This window comes from Bos javanicus, chromosome 13, assembly GCF_032452875.1.
Source record: "Bos javanicus breed banteng chromosome 13, ARS-OSU_banteng_1.0, whole genome shotgun sequence".
NCBI lineage: Eukaryota > Metazoa > Chordata > Mammalia > Artiodactyla > Bovidae > Bos > Bos javanicus.
The window spans coordinates 39335803-39353450 of record NC_083880.1 but is presented as its reverse complement, the minus strand read 5'-3'; the positions used below and the strand labels follow the sequence as shown (position 1 = coordinate 39353450).

The following is a 17648-nucleotide window of genomic DNA, read 5'->3' as shown; positions in this document are numbered from 1 at the left end:
ATTGTGGTGTTCGGGAAGACTCTTGAGAGTCCCTTGGACAGAAAGGAGATCCAACCAGTCCATCCTAAAGCAAATCAGTCCTGAATATTCATTGGAAGGACTGATGCTGAAGCTGAAGCTCCAATACTTTGACCACCTCATGTGAAGAGCCGACTCATTGGAAAAGACCCTGATGCTGGAAAAGATTGAAGGCGAGAAGAGAAGGGAATGACAGAGGATGAGATGGTTAGATAGCATCACTGACTCAATGGACGTGAGTTTGAGCAAGCTCCGGGAGATGGAGATGGATAGGAAAGCCTGGTGTCCTGCAGTCTATGGGGTCACAGAGTCAGACATGACTGAGCTACTGAACAACAACTCGTGGTCCATGCATGGAAGGGCTGTGATGAGACTCAGAGGGATGAACAAAGACTCCATCCTCTGGGCCGTGTCCCCAGGGCCTTTGCTGTCAGGGCCATGCTGGGTGGAGGAAGGTCAAGGTGTCACATCCGTCTGTCCTGCTAGCATCACAGTCCATGTGCACTGGCGGGCTGGCTGCCGAAGTCTCTGTCTGCCCTTGGTTTCCTGAGGTCACAAGCTGGGATCCTGGGAAAGTCTGTCACTGTTGTGCCATAATTCCAGGTCTGTGGGGCTCTTGGCTTTATGACAAAATTCTGGGCTGTGTTTCTTCAGAATGACTGAGGGAAAGAATCAAAACCCTGTGTGGAGTTTCTCCCATGTGTGTTGGAAGGAAGGCAGCTTAGTCAAGTTCCTGGGATGCTCTGGCCCTGGGATGTTCTGGCAGGTACTGTCCTGGTCCCTTTATCATTGGTATTAGAAGACTCCCATGGAGGAATCCTAGGAAACTCAGGGGCAAAGACAGCCATCGGGCAGCATCTCCAGGGCACTGTGGCCCCCACTGCTTTTTCCACTAAGAGACTTAAAGGTCCTGATGGCTTACTGACCATGGGAAAACCCACTGAGGGGTCCCACCAGCTTGGTCCCTGGCCTCCCACAGAACGGCACCCAAGCATTAGATTCTAAATCCAGCTCATGTGCCACTCAAGCTGAGTTCCCCCTCCTCTTCTTCATCCCTTTTCCTGCTACAGACATGAGGCCCCTTGGGGGTCCCTTCCCACTGCATCCTGTGTTCTTAGTGCAGCTCTGGGTGGTGGGCCTGCCATGGACATACAGGTGGGGGATCCTCTATGGCTGGGCTCCTTCCTGTTCACCCTGGGAGCCTGAGGTGCTTCCTACAGGCCTGAGGGAGAAGAGAAAGCTAGTCTATAGGGACAGTGGCAGCCATGGAAAGGGCAGTGGGCAGGCCCACTCTCAGGGTTTATAATCTCAGGGCTTGCAAGGAATAGAATGAGAACATGACTATTCTGCAACATGATGAAATGATGGAGCCAGATATTGAGGATCAGCAGCTGCCAAGATAACAGAGCGATCCAGGCGTCTGTTGGTGTGACTCTATACCACTCTGGACACAGTCTAACCTAAATGGGATCAACGACTGACATGGAGGGACACAGGGGCTGGAGGAACAGGTCACACTACCCCACAGATGTAATCAACAATGTCTTAACTGTGGGAAACTCTGCAGAGCCATCAATCAGATTTCATTCAAGACTAAATTGCAAGGAAAAAAAAAGAGAGGGAATTTATAAACTCAAAGAGATCTAGAATATGGAGCAACCAAGAGTGATGAGTGGAATTTATTTGGATTCTGCTTTTTAAACTATTCATGACATTTATGAGACCGAAGGAACTGTAAAAAATGATATTTATGAGACTGTTGAGAATTTGAACATTGGATACTGAATCATATTAAAGAATTAGCATTCATTTTAGGTATGATCATGATAGTGTGGCTGGGTTAAAAATGAGTCTTTTTAGAGACAAGTACTGACATTTGGGTAGATGAAACGGTATGATGTCCGGGACTTGATGGGGCTTCCCAGGTGGTGCTAGTGGTAAAGAACCTGCCTACCAATGCAGGAGACGTAAGAGGTGTGGGTTCAGTCCCTGGGTTGGGAAGGGCCCCTGGAGGAGGGCCTGGCAATCCACTCTAGTATTCCTGCCTGGAGAACCCATGGACAGAGGAGCCTGGCGGGCTACAGTGCATAGGGTCATGGAGAGTTGGACATGACTGAAGGGACTTAGCAGGCAAGTTGGGGTTTCAGATCATGTGGAGGGAGTGACACAGCTGGCAGTGTGGGTGCGAGTCAATAGTAGGGGGACTCGTGGGGAGCACATGGGGTGCGTCATGCTATTCTGCTGACTGCTCTGCGGGCCAACATTTTTCATGGCATGGTCTCCTCATCCTCTGTCCCCCCTCCTGGAGGAGCTCCAGGGAGAGGCACTGTTTCTGCCATCTTGACTTAGAATCCACTTTTCCCCCCAAGAAATACTGACTCTCCAGGGGGTTTGCTTTAAAAGTTCACAATTGTGTGTTGTGTACTTACTTGGATTTGGATAATAGGATACTAATGCTATGTATTGCATCATTATGAGCACTTTCGTGGAACTGGATATCACTTAATTAACTATTCTATCACATCCCATCCTTACAAACAGCCTTTCAGGTAGAAAGCATCATTCCTTCTGTTCCTAGAAGCAAAAACTGAGATTCAAAATACCAGAACCACCTGGCTCAGTTCTGCAGCCAGGGCTGCAAGGGAGGCACTTGATCTTAACGACAAGCCCACAATGCCTCATCTGGGAACCAAATCCCAGTGAAATGACCCAGAAGGACAGAAATCAATCCTCGCCAAGGTCAAGTATGCTTCAGGCTCCCTTAAGGTTTCTACCTGCTGGGCCAAACCAGAATTGCTTTTTGACCTTCAGACAGAATGTTTAAAAGTCATTTTAAAGCCATCCATCCAGGAGGCAGCTGACAATTCTAATACAGGCTGTTTTCAACGGCTGCTGCTGTTTTATATTTTTAATTGAATGTTTTAAATTTTGTGCTTGCACCCCAAAGCTGCTTTATTGTGAAGTATGCAATTTTATAAATCAGATTTTATAAAACCCAATGATTAAAGCCTCTGATTACTGAGGGGGATGGCAAAAGAGCAGAGATTTCAATTTAGAACTTGGGACCAGAATTTATGCAGAAAATTTCATGAGCGCAGTAGCTGCCTTTCCCCACTTTATTTGTATCCTGCTGGTCTGAACAGCTGGGAAGTTGGTAATGCTGACGCATCAGCAGAAACACACCTCATTAGCTTTCACATTGGACTTGGCTTGGGGTAGGGAAATTGTTCAGTGTGTTTTCTTCATGTCCACATGCCCTGCCTGCAACTCACAGATGTTACGATGGCTCAGTAGAGGGGTGTGGTGCTTATGGAGTGCATGCTAGCAAAATTCTTCAATCTTCCTTCTTTTTAGATAAAAAGAACTTTCTGAAGGCCTCCTTATTCTTGTACAGCCCTTAGTGAATTCAGTATGGGACATGCTTTCATCTAAATTCAGATTTTAAAACCCAAGATCCATGTTCGGCTTATAGCAGACACTCAGTCAGTTCTTCTGGAATAATTGATGAATCCACCTTTTCAAAAGGGGAGATGAGAGCTCTTGACTCACTGGGGTCTCAAAGCACCAAATGTTAAAAAAAATAAAACAAACACATGAAATAAAAATTGCTGAAAGAAGACGTGTATTGTTGAGGCTTTCTGACGGTGGCATGGATTCCCTGATAGTTTTGCTCTTTGAGAGAAAGAGAAATAAGTTGGCTGCTCCTGTCTTTTAAGGCATTTCCTTGGAGTCTAGAAACTATGGAAAGCCTTTGGGCCAACTCGGCTTTTTTTATGGGAGCTGATGTACTGAGGTGTGTGATTTGTGGGAAAAGCACCTGGTTTTGTCATCTTAACTGTGATGTCAGTTACCATCATGGCAATTCCACACAAGGATAACTTTGGGTGAGGTTCTAGTCTTGAAATAGTCTCGTTCAGTCACAAGATCCAGATGCTGGGTCCACGCTGAACATGGACAGTTCCTGAGGTGGAAACTGGGCATCATATTGGGTGGGATGGTGGCAGATGGCTCATAGCCTACCCCGGCCATTGGTCAAGCCAGCACCTGCCTTCACTGTTCCTGTGACATTGGCCAACGGCCACACTGATTTCTCCCGACAGGGTTCTCAGCCACCAGAATTAATTTTTGTTAGGCCTCAACAGCAAAGAAAACTTGACGTGTCAGTGGCAGACTGCTACTGGATGCATCCACATCAGCAATTTCTGGCAGCAGTCAGACAAAAGGAACTTTTGCCGACAAAGGTCCGTCTAGTCAAAGTTATGTTTGTTCCAGTAGTCATGTATGATGTGAGAGCTGGACTATAAAGAAAGCTGAGCACTGAAGAATTGATGCTTTTGAATTGTGGTGTTGGAGAAAACTCTTGCGAGTCCCTTGGACTGCAAGGAGATCCAACCAGTCAATCCTAAAGGAAATCAGTCCTGAATATTCATTGGATGGACTGATGCTGAAGCTGAAACTCCAATACTCTGGCCACCTGACTCGAAGAACTGACTCATTAGAAAAGACGCTGATGCTGGGAAAGATTGAAGGCGGGAGGAGAAGGGGACGACAGAGGACGAGATGGTTGGATGGCATCACCAATTCGATGGACATGAGTTTGAGCAAGCTCTGGGAGTTGGTGATGGACAGGGAAGCCTGGCGTGCTGCAGTCCATGGGGTCGCAAAGAGTCAGACACAGAGTGGTCTCCTGTCCTCCCCCTAGAGGAGGTGGTCACTCCTGCAGTCACATGGGCTGGGGAGAGGATGGGCTAATTCGAAGCAATGCAATTGCTTCCGTGGGGGCAGGTGGCTGCAGCACAGAGTATCTCTGCACTGTTTACGAACTCCTCATCTCAATGGTCCTTGTCAAAAAAGATGACCCAGCAGGTTTCTGACCACAGTGCTTACATCTTACGTTAGAACATGGGAAGCATCAGCAACGTAACTCCTGATACAGGTGGTAATCTGCCCAGACTCCATGGGGAAAAAGAATGCATGATCTGGTGGTCTAAAACATGTCCACAGGTAATTGACTCTCCTCTCTCAGAAAGGCAAGGAGTGAAGACCAGACTGACTCTTTTCTAACGAATAGAACATGGCAGAAGGGACAGTGTGTGACTTGTGAGGCTGGATCATAGAAGGTGTTGCTGGGTCCTTCGTGCCCTCTCTTGAATCACCTGCTCTGTGGGAAGCCAGCTCCCGGGTATGGGGACACTGGAACGGTCCTAAGGAGAAGCCTATATGGGAAGTTTTGCCACCTTTCTTATTATGAAAGCGAACAAAGAAACAGTCAAAAACTAGGCTGCCAGGTCCTGAAGAGGGGCAAGGGCAATGTCCCTCTGTCCACATCATCACATAACGCTGAGTGCAGGAAAGAGTTTGGGGAGAGAAACTGAGAAGGGATCTTACTCACTTCATGATGACAATGTAGATGAGATACATCAGCACAAGGACCAAAGACTCCCACCTGTGGACAAGCCAAGAATGGTTAGTTAGCGGAAGCCACCAAGACGCACGTGCCACACCCCAGACTCCCTTAGACGCTCGCGTGATGCGAACAACAACTAAGCCTGCCAAGCACGGTAAGGATGAGGTAGACGCGAAAGCCACACACACACAGTTCCTGATCTATACACACGTCCTAGGCAGCACCCAGCTTTCGAGGATTTCTTCCTTCCTCCACTTAAAAGGAGAATGCTTCCTCTTCTCTGTTATTTGCTCACTCCAAAGAGTGCTTTGAGCACAGCAAGACTTCTGTCATATTGCTGAATATAAGACTCCATGTATTAAGTCTGGCCACAGCTTAATCATTCACTAAAACAATTCGGATACAAATGGCAACCTGGAGGAATTGACAGGAGCAACCAAGGGACTGTTAGCCTCATTGGAGTAAGGCCTGTTAGATGCATTAGATAGTGGGAGATGGAGACAGAGAAGGAGAGAGGGGAGGGAGGGAGAAGACAGACAGACAGATACACACACCTGGGTCAGGGAAGGTGCTGTCAGAAAGGATAAGAATGAATAAGTGGGAGAATGGTCAAGGGAAAAATAATGAAACCTCTGGAATGTACCTTGAACTTTTGATACTTTGAATGCTTCCTCTAGTTTCTTGATTTTAGTAACTTCCAGTTAGAAAACAAGGAACCTGATTTCTAGGTTCCTCTTCAGGTGTAGAATTTAACTAGTCAATTGAGAGCATCATTTTTGCTTCAAGAAAAGGTTCATGAGGGATGGTCTATGGAGAAATTTTAGGTTATGGCTTTCCTGTGCTTTTTCAAGTTCCATGTCTAGAAACTGATCGTGGAGAAATATGTGGTCAAACATGAAAAGGACACACACACAGGTTCCTGCCGCAGTGCTGTTTTAGAAGAATGCAGTGTTGGAGAGAAGCAGTCAGCCGACGAGGTGGGCTGTGAGTTACGGTGAGTAAGGCCTCGCCATGGGCCACCACCATGGGTCAAGAATGATTCTGCAGATACTGTATGAGGCTATTATAGACACAGTGCTGGTGATGCTGGTGATGCTGCTGAAAGAAGTTGGGGGTCCAAACCACCTAAAGTCTCCAGAAGGAGGCTAAGGACTGACACGGACTTGCCAGGAACCTGCTCTCACTTCCTCCTATGCAAGTTTTCACGAGCAAGGCCAGGGAGATGAGAGGGGACTCCTTCTAAGACCAACAGATGGGAAACCACCTGTGAATCTTCTTGCTTCAGGTTTTCTGCACAAACGCAGCAGAAAGATTTCTGAGGTCAACTGTGATCATAACTCGTTGTCCTTATGGCAGCATGGTTAGCAGAGAGCAGCAACACTGAGCAACGCTTAGGCACCTGCTGTGTGCCGAGATAGAGTGCTGGTTGTGTTAACCATGCCATGAGTTCAAGTAGCAATGCCTCTGTAAGTTTTCTTGTGCTGCACTCAATCTCCAAGGACATGTGGGGACAATATCACCATTGCATATGGTAACCAGGTCCAGGTGGATCCCACGAGGAGGTTCTCCCTGGCCTCTGAGCTGAGATTCTCCCAGGCATCTTGATCCCTTTCAGCCCATTGATCACTGTTATTCAAAGAAGACTTCCTTCCTGTTTCTTACGGGTCAGTCAGTATACAGACCATTTGTCTTAGAGCAAGCTCTCCCAGCTGTCTCCCCCTTGCCCTCTCGGGCAGAGGAGAGAGAGAGCGGCAGGATACCTTAATACCCTGAATAACATGTAACATTTATGGTCAATGTGATATGTCCCCCAACACCTTTAATTCTGAAATCACAGTGATGACCTAGGATGCATAGGTGTTGCTCCTGCAAAGGGCTAGCACTCATTTTGCTGAAAATGAAGACGGCTGGGCTTTGTACATCTTTATTTTTACTTAAAAATGATATAACCTATTATTATTATTTGCATATTCTTTTCCATATGGTTTATTACAGGATACTGAATACATCAGCCCCCTGTGCTATATAGTAGGAACCTATTATTTGTACTTTTTTGCTACCTCATTCTTAGCTTTAAATAACACCATGCAAGTTGCCTACCTGCAGCATCACAACTGCCTATTTCTGAGACGTTATCTCAGAAAAAGTAGCTGTATTTTCACATCACTCTACTTCCACAGATCAAATATTTGAAAAAGGGAACAAGAATGCACAGCACACCCAATTTCTGTTTCCATTACAAACACAGCTGACATGCTCAGAACTCATCTCAAAAAAGGCAGTTTGGACATTGACCCAAATGCAAATGTTCCCACATATTTAATTTGGGCAGTATTTTTAATCTATCAGGAAATCACTGGTTTTTCAGAGCTCCAAGTTTATCTTGAATGTTAGGCAGAACTTTAATAGGTTAAAGGTCATGGAAGTGCCTCCACCTCTGGCTCCTGTGATATATATGGTATTTAGAATATGGCAATGTGGTCTGAACAACTGGAAAAGTTCATCAAATCTTGTCCATGGCCTTGCCCATGGCTGACTGCAGAAAAGAACAGTTAAATCACACCGTCTAATCTGGATGAAAGATCTGTCTCCAAAGGAAGTGCACTAGCCCAGCCCAAGGGAAACGGCCTCTGTTCCGTTAAAGCTGCTTTGTTTGTTGAGATGGACACAGGGTTCCCAAGAAGTGCTAGCCATTCCAACCTGCCCTGACATTTCCCTTTCTTTCCTAAACTCTGATTCTGGTTTTTAAGGTACTATCTCTGAAACACAGCAAGGGGAACTTGGAAGGGGAAGACAGGTACTTACCAGGAAACTTGTTCATCATAAATGAACTGTGAAAAAGAAGATAAAAAAAGAGAAGATTAGACACACACATACATGCACACACATGCCTTATCACTGCACTTTATTTGCCCTCGTGGCTGGTTGGTGGGAACCAGGGCTGGGGCTGGTTTGGAGTCTGAAGCATCTGTGGGCACTCCCCTCTGTGCTGGTTGAGTCTCTGGTCAGTGTCAGTGGAGGGAGGTCTGCTGGCAGACTGGGGTGGGCCTGGTTCGGAGAACAGAGCATCAGCCCATTTTCTGTCCGAGGGTGGAGTAAGAGGGAAGCCCAAGCTTGTTACTTGTAGAATTTTGGATCTGGAAGGCAACGCAGAGCTTGGTGGGGGTGTCCAAACAGTAGCCATTTGTGGGCCACCTGGAAGCTGTTTGCATGTCTCTGTGCCTTGTACAGCACCTTCAAGCTCCTATGTAAGCACTTGGGTGTCTAGCGGAGAAGGCAATGGCACCCCACTCCAGTACTCTTGCCTGGAAAATCCCATGGACGGAGGAGCCTGGTGGGCTGCAGTCCATGGGGTCGCTACAAGTCGGACACGACTGAGTGACTTCACTTTCACTTTTCACTTTAATGCATTGGAGGAGGAAATGGCGACCCACTCCAGTGTTCTTGCCTGGAGAATCCCAGGGACCGGGGAGCCTGGTGGGCTGCCGTCTATGGGGTTGCACAGAGTCGGACACGACTGAAGCGACTTAGCAGCAGTAGCAGTAGCAGTGGGTGTCTAGGGACTCAGTATTTTCCAATCAGTCAACCTACTCTTTCATTTCCTCAAAAGAACTTATTTTCAAAGAAAATTTTGCATCACAACTGGAAGTGGAAAATCAACACCATGTGTAGGTGCTGCTGCTAAATCGCTTCAGTCATGTCCGACTCTGTGTGACCCCATAGATGGCTGCCCACCAGGCTCACCCGTCCCTGGGATTCTCCAGGCAAGAACACTGGAGTGGGTTGCCATTTCCTTCTCAATGCATGAAAGTGAAAAGTGAAAGTGAAGTTGCTCAGTCGTGTCTGACTCCTAGTGACCCCATGGACTGCAGCCCACCAGGCCCCTCCGTCCCTGGGATTTTCCAGGCGAGAGTACTGGAGTGGGTGCTATTGCCTTCTCTGCACCATGTGTAGAGAGAGAATAAAAATTCATGCAGTAACGACTGTGAAGATCCTGGCTGGACGCTGTTAGCTGCCCACGCCCTGGGCCATGGGCCTGCCGTATGTGAAGGGAGCTTATCAGGGTCACATGCAGTGGAGAACACACAAGGCCACACAGAAAACCTCCTTCATCAGTTAGGATGCAAAAGAAATACACAACAGGACTGAATTTATTTAAGCCCTGATCCATATAGTAATAGCATCTAAAATCGCTTCTTATTTTGGGGGGAAAAGTGGTATGATCTTGGCTCATTGATTTACACAGGGAATGGGGCTATGGAGAACATGCATTGTTTCACTGAGATTGCTCACTTAGCTGGAGAGTTGGTCCTAAAACCCAGCCCTGGCTCTAATTTTCTGTTCCTTCCATGGCACCCTATTTGCCCAGATGGCATGGTGTTGAAACCAAATGAGTACCCTCCATTTCATTCCAGCAGGAAGCTCTTTCTTTGCCTACACTCAGGACATGACTGATTTGGGCTCAAGCATCTCTGAGTGACTTTCCGTCGGGCCGGGGCCCACTGGAGTCTCCGAGGCAGAAGCATCCAGTATAGAGGGTGATCATGGCACTGAGATGGTTAACTTGGCTAACAACTGGCATCACGCAGTCGCTGGCGATGATAACCACCACCAGTTGTGAGAGACACAGACAACCTCAAAGCCCAGCAGGTGCAGCTCAAAGGCTCACGAGAGGACCTCCCTCCAGTCACCCCGAAGGCGTAGAGAGAAGGATGAGGAGAAAGTGTCCACCTTTCTTGGTAACTCACTGTTCCCAACAAGACACCGAAAAAGACATTGATTCCATCAGGTTTTGTCCTTCTGTCATCTGTGGTTATTGCATCCAACAGGCTGGCGTTCGGATGAAGATGTCAAACCAGGATGGGAAAAAAGAAGTCAAGGAAACTGCCCTATGACCCAGGTTGGATGGTACAGAATCCATTCCAGTCGCTTTTATGTAATCATTAGCTTTAAAAAAAATCCAAGGAATCATGGAACGGAACCAATGACTGAAGTTGGAAAATGTTTTCTATTAATTGAAGTTAATTCAATATCAGTCTTGGGCAACAGGATAGAGCAATCAATTTGTAGCTACTTAAGAGAGCACAAGATACTGGTGAAGAGTTGATTAGATGACCAATTTCATGTGTGTCTCTGGGGAGGGCAGCTGACACTCCACAATATGAAAGCAGCTCTAAGGAAGCCTTATTTCGTGACATATGACAGATGGGGGTAGGGCTCTGTATGTTTTTAGCTATTATCTTAATGATAGCAGTGAAAAAAACCCAGAATGGGCTTAACTGTGCAAAGGATTCCAAAGTGAGAGCAGAATTTACAGGGAACACAATGTCAGAGAAATAGTGGGGCGCCCCACCATTGGAGGCAAATGGTGTGGAGGGAGAGAGAAGCAGAAATTTCCAGACAACAGAGGCAATGGTGCTGCTCCCTGACCCTAAGAGCCCCAAGGACTAAGCCACCCTGTGGCCCACTTGAGAACACGGTCTGGGTTTGATCTCCCTTCCTCAAAACGACTGGGTGGAAACACCAGGGGCCTCCAAAAAGAACAATACAATGGCTATAAGGAGCTAGCAATCACGACTTGGAGAGCATCTGAATGGAAAGAGGCTTGTTTGTGGAGAGGAAGACCTGCCTTCGGAGTCTGGCGGCGCCTGGAGGAGGCGAGTTGACTGATGGTCGCCCACACAGGACATCTGCCCTGTTCACCGAAAAGGTCCTTCCAGGCAGCACATCTCCAGGGAATCCGGAGGGAGCATGGAGCCAGGCTGTCTCAAAACTTCCGATGCCAAGGACAGTGTTTCTCACTGGGTGCTGCTGATGGCTGGATGGAGTGGATTTCTTATTCCTTAGAGATTTTATTTCATTTAATTCTTCTAAGACAAGTGTTGCATATCCCTCTGTATTTTCATGTCCTCTGTGAGTAAAAGAAGACAAAACGACTTCCCCCACCCCCGCAGGCGGGGAGACCAGGGAAGAAGAAAACCTGCATTCACTCTCCTCTCCTGAAATGAGAAACGCGCCCCCAGTTCCAGCCGGCTCCCACTAGGTGGCGCTCACGGTCCAGCCCCGCGCCTGGCCCCGCGGCCCTAGAGGGGAGGATGTGATGAAGGAGGACCATTCCCCTTCTGGGCTCCAGGACATCTTCTGGGCAGAGAGCAAGCGCCTCTGGACAGACAGCCTCCCGCGGGCGCCTGTGACCAGCCCACCTCGGTCACGGGGCGGGGTCACGTTCGGGAGGCAGCTCCTTTCTGGGGCTCTGGGATGCTGACGGGCGGGTCCCGTATTTACACTCACATGCGATCACTGGCCCTACTAGGGTGCGGATGGAGCTGACCTCGAGCTGACCTGCCCTTTTTTTCCTGGATGTTGCAGCGGAACCTTCAGGAAGCAGTGACAATTTATTTTCCTGGGCTCCAAAATCACTGCCAACGGTGACTTGCAGCCATAGTATTAAAAGACTTACTCCTTGGAAGAAAAGCTGTGACCAACCTAGACAGCGTATTGAAAAGCAGAGGCATCACTTTGCTGACAAAGGTCCGTATGGTCAAAGCTATAGTTTTGCTAGTAATCACGTAGGGATGTGAGAGTTGGACAGTAAGGGAGGCTGAGCGCTGAAGAACTGAAGCTTTCAAATTGTGGTGCTGAGAAAGACTCTTGAGAGTCCCTTGGACTGCATGGACATCAAACCAGTCAATTCTAAAGGAAATCAACTGAATATTCATTGGAAGGACTGAGGCTGAAGTTGAAGCTCCAATACTTAGTTCACCTGATGTGAAGAGCCAACTCATTGGAAAAGACCCTGATGTTGGAGAAGATTGAAAGCCAAAGGAGAAGGGAGTAGAGATGAGACGGTTAGACAGCAACACTGACTCAATGGACATGAATCTGAGCAAGCTCCAGGAGATAGTGAAAGACAGGCTGCTGTGCTGCAGTCCATGGGATCACATAGAATCCGACATGACTTAGCGACTGAACAGCAACTACTTGGGGAAGTAGCTTTCTGTTCTCTGCTGGTTGGCTGAAACCAGGCCCGCGATATCCCCTGTAACACATGTCGCCCCAGATTTGCTGCACAGCTGGTCCTGCCCTTTGACCCACACGTGGTTCCTCCAGATCGACCTCAGGCTTCACCTTAGGCTTTCCAGGTGTTCCAGGGACCAGCTAAACGGGAATTCACAGGAGTGAATATGAAAAAAACACTTTTCCTCCAGGCCTCTGGGAAATAGATGGGCTACCATGGAAACTAGCTTTTCAGTGTTGGCATGTGGTCTAGAATTCTTCCCAGAGACAGGCTTCCATCAGACATGCGACTCCCTGGGTGACAGAGCATCCCAGGTACTCGAGATGGGACACCAGGGAATGGACTGCCAGGGGTTACAGGCCAGTGAGCCAGAGAGAGAGGCTGGGCTGGCCCCGCACTGTTCGGTGGCCTTGGGTTGGCTGGTTGTAGGCGGTAACCACGGCCGGGTGGCTGCCTTGCTGAAGCTGAGACCTTGTAGCTGGAATCATAATCACTGGCACCATCAGAATTTTAAGCAGTGAAAGTAAAAGGAGAAAATCAACACCATCATTCTCTTTGAAGAGCCTGAAACCTTGAACATCCTCCCCGCTGGGAAGGGAAACTGCTCCCTGCAGATTCTCCTTCCTCGGCTACAGGTGCCCTCAGGAGATGTGCCGTCTTGGAGGCCTGCCTTCCCAGGCTCTGGGGCCGTGGGTGTGGGTGGGTGGCTTAGCTGAGGCCGTGGCGATTCCCTCTAAGAGGAGTCAGATGGGAAACACTGGAAAATAGCCGTGAGGCATGGATATGGTTTCCACTTGAAGGGTAAACAGGAATTCCCACATGAGGATCTCCAGCGGGCTGACCTGACGGTGCGGGGGCTAAGGGAGGGTGGCAAGGACAGCGGGTGTAAAGGCAGGGCTGGAGCAGAGCCTGGGCAGGGATTAGGGCAACAGGGGGCCCTTTGGTTTGTTTGAGGAAATGGGACATTCTCCACATCCTTCCCTGTGAGAATCTTCTGGCCGCCACAGTCATTCCCGCTTTGCCAGGCCCTGAAATGGAACCGTGGGCATGAGGACCTCAGGGTCTCCAGGCTGGAGTGAGAGGAAGGGGCCCGGTGGGGACAGGTCACGGAGGCCAGGGCCCAGAGGACGGCCATCCCTGTGGGTGCCCAGTGTCCCTCCTCTCACAGAAGGGGGAGAGATGGCTTCTGGATTACGGAAGATGAGTCATCTTAATGAAAGACTCCCAGGAGAGGGAGGCTGATGTTCAGTCTCCGGGTAAAGAGGTGTTTCGGGCGCTTCTGTAGAGGTAGATGCATGTTAGGTGCAGTAAAATCAGACTGCATGAGGCCGGTTTTGTTGGATGAAAAACCTGAATTCTTTGCTGGGCTCATATAGTTGTGCATCTTCTTTTCTTGCTCTGGGAGACCTGAGTGGGGGGGCAGCTACCTCACCTCGGGGAAATCCTTGGATTTCTAGAGCCTCGGTGTTACCATCTGTAAAATGGGACTCCTATCACAGCAGCTCGAGAACCTTCATCGTCAGGCCCAGTGCTGTACTCAGTCCTGTGAAGTATGGAGCCTGTGCTTGTTAAAAGGGTGAGGAGGTGGGTACACTTCCCATGGAAGGGTTTGCTCTCCACATCCACGCTATCCAGATGATAGGCGCTAGTCACATGTGGCCGCATGCACTGAAATTAATGAAATAAGGTTCGGTTCCATGGTCTCGCTAGCTGGCTTTCCAAAGCTCAATGGCTCAATGGGAAAAGCATTTGAAAAAGAATAGATACATGTCTATGTATAACTGAATCACTTTCTGTCCACCTGAAACTGACACAACGTTGTGAATCAAGTACACCCCAGTATAAAATAAAAATGAAAAAAAAAGACCCCAAAGGCTCACCTGCCCGGTGGCTACCATATGGGACAGTGCCCTCCAGGCTGTCTTTGGTGGTTGGGTCAGCTCACCTGTCTCTCTTTGTCCCCATGGAATCGCCTTCAGAGTTGGGGGCTGCATTGAGTCGGGGGGAGCGTTACCTCAGATAAGCTCTTTCTGCTGTGCCAGCACTTAGACTGCCCCTGGGGCCCCCCAACTGCCAAGGCCCATTTGGCCCTTCTCCAGGAGGGAAGCACCCCCCAGGCTGGATTTGGGAACCCCGATAAGTTATCTGGAGCCTGTCTCATGGGGTCCCTGGCTACCTCCACCCTAGCCAAGCTTCCCTTCTCCTGATGCTCAAAATCCCTGATCTTGAAGCAGAGATGAAGGGTAAAAATAAAGCATTCCTTTTAGGGCAGCTGTTAGATTGATGATGAAATGAATCATTTGCATTTATGTAAATTACATGATTATGTAAATTACAGTAACATTTCAATAAAGGAAACTATCTGGCCTGCTGGAATTTGGAGAAAGCAGACAAGGAGGCCAGAACTCTCACAGTCAGTTGGGGGTGGGTCCTTGGTGTGAGAGAGAGGCAGCCAGAGGGCCTGTGAGGGCCTGTGGACTATCCTTCAGATGGGCGTGTCATCAGGCATGGGACAGCATCTGGGACTCTCTCAGGACCTAAACGGTGACATCTCACTTGCAGAGAGAGACCCAAGTCATGGGGCGAGCCTCCTGGGCCACTTCTGGCTTCTCCAGGGCCGATGCGTCCCTGTAGAGTGTCCCCAGGACTAAAGTGGGCACCTGACGAGGCAGGAGCAGGGCACTGAGTGCCTCACACTATATGCTTCAGAGGAGGTGGGCTTGAACATCAGCAACATAGAAACAAACTAGAAAACAGCAGAGAGCAAAGGGTGGGTGCCTCCCAGACACCGAACGGAGCCCCTTGTCTCTAAGCTAACTGTATGAAGCTCTGCTGGCTTCAGAACATCCCTGCTGCGTTTGTGCTTTGGGGCCCGGCCTCTGCATCAGCCTCCAGGCCAGCTGTCAAGCAGTCCAGGTAGGAGCACCCTATCAGCTCTCCCAGGCCCAAGGGCCCCAAGTCTGTCAGAGAAGTTGACTTTCCCAGTGCTTCAGATCCCCAGCCCTTACGGGTCGTCCTCAGGGCTGCTCTGCCTGAGCAAGTGTATTTAGAAGCAGCATCTGGTCCCTCTTCACTGGGACTTGGCCCTCCAGGTGAATGAGCTCTTCGTTGTGGCACCTCGGAGGCCCATCTTCTGAACATTTCAGAACCGTAAAAAGGGGAGAGAGTAAAAAGAACAAACCCAAAGAGCTTAATTATTTGGCTGGTTGGTAATTCTTTCTGGGTAGGAAGAGAGCTTCTAAGTACAGGACTTTTCAGTGCCCATTGCAGGGTCCAATGGAAAAGCTTTGTGTTATGCAAGGAACCACCCCTGCCCCCCTGCAAAAGTGACGATGTTACCATGACACTAGGGGAAACACAGGAGGAGAAGACTAGGAAACCTTGACAGAAAGATACAGCGTGTGGAGCAGAAGCCTGGGGCTGGTGCATGGAAGGGGTCTGGGGACACCGAGAAACCTCCTTCGCTAAGTACTGCTCTTCGGGTTTTAGATTGTTTTGCTCCTTATGCTGTTTGCAAGTCTCATGTGAAAAGGTCTCCAACAACAAACAGCTGTCAGAAATCCAGACCACCAAGCTGCCACGCCGCCTCCCTTTTGCGGCTCTCCAAGTGTCTTGGAGATCACACTTGCCCCGCAGCAGGTGAGCGTCTGAGGAAATAGTACCCGACTGTCTTTGAGACTGAGTTTCTGCAAGTGCTGCGGGGGCTGCTGGCATCAGAATCATGACGGAAGATCCTGGTTGAACTGAAGTTTCCTGGGTCCAACCCCAGGCCCTTCCGGATTAAAAACCTCTGGGTTGCATGTTTCTGGGAGGCACGCAGGGCATGTCACTGCTGCTGAATTTGGAGGGACACCATTAAAGTCAAAAGAACCAGGACCAAACCCCCATTATTCAGATGTTCTCTTTTCCATACTTCCTAACAGTGGAGAAAGGTAATTTTTCTTAAGATCATAGTAATCTAGGCTTGATGTTGGCTCAGTAAATACCCAGTCCAGTCTCTAGGTCACAGCACAGAGTCACTTGCTGTTGACTTTCGCCATTGGAGGGAACACAGAGCCGCCGGCGCCCCATGCCCAGCTGGCTCAGCTCTGATTCATCCACAGTAGGTGACTGCTTTGCTCAAAGACCGTGCTCGCGTGAGCATCACCCGCAGCCCAAGGAAGCAAAATTGCCTCACTTCTTCACAAGTCATTAGCAACGATATATTTGTTCTGTCTCAAACACGTCCAGATACACTTAACAGAAGACAGATTATTTCACACACAGTTCTAGGAGGCGTCTATGTGAAAATGGAGTGAAGCTGATATCCGCGAGTCTACTGACAGGCGCGGACATCACGGAGCCCTTGCTCCTGGGGTGGGGGTGGGTCTTGGACTTCGCTGTTCTGTCTCATTTCCTTGTCTGTAGTGGGGATGGGTGGGCATCTCTCTAGAATTCAACAAAGTAGAGAACTACTTTCATTACCACCCCCCATAATACATCTCTTGAAAAATATGACTTTCACAAATCATCCTAAAATACCTTGACAGCAGAAGAGCTGAGCGCATGTGATCTATACCAGGTGGGACATTGCAGGACAGAGCTCCTGCAAAGCATGTTTCAGCAGTCTGGGCTGGGTGAACGGAGGCCTCTAGATCTGGGGTGATTGAGCCTTTTCCACAGGTACAAGAACACAGAGCTCATGGGTGTCCTCAAGTCTGCTGACTTGGAATTATACAGCGGAGTGAGTGTTCATCCCAGTGTGGGCGTCTGAGCCCTGCTCCTCCTTGGGGCTGCTCTCCACTCTCCTGAGCCTCTGCCACCCTTGGAGTGTGGGGGCTGTGGCTGTAAACCCAAGATCTTTGCTGTAGGTTTGCTATTGACTGAAGTACCCACCTGATTCCTTGGGCAAAGTCTTGTATTAAATGTCACTTTTGACTTATTTGCATGTGTGTATGTGTTGGTCACTAGTCGTGTCCAACTCTGTGACCCCACAGACTGTAGCCCACCAGTCTCCTCGGTCCATGGAATTCTCCAGGCAAGAACACTGGATGGGTTGCCATTCCCTTGTCCAGGGGATCTTCCCAACCCAAGGATTGAACCCCGGTCTCCTGCATTGCAGGCAGCTTTTTTACCATCTGAGCCACCAGGGAAGCCCTTATTTGCATAGAGATTTACAATGAAGTACTATGCAGGTAAATGCTTCGTAAACGGGTAAGTAAATCC

General features: G+C 48.9%; 1 protein-coding gene across 1 annotated transcript in view; it reads right to left on the bottom strand.

Annotated features, from left to right (window-relative positions):
* SLC24A3 (solute carrier family 24 member 3) overlaps positions 1-17648 on the bottom strand; it is a 428326-nt gene that overhangs the window by 26687 nt on the left and 383991 nt on the right. Inside the window, exons 8-9 of the mRNA XM_061435536.1 lie at positions 8231-8256; positions 5411-5464 (exon numbers count right to left, since the gene is read on the bottom strand). Coding sequence (XP_061291520.1) covers positions 5411-5464; positions 8231-8256 — 80 coding nt within the window. The remainder of the gene's footprint in view (positions 1-5410; positions 5465-8230; positions 8257-17648) is intronic.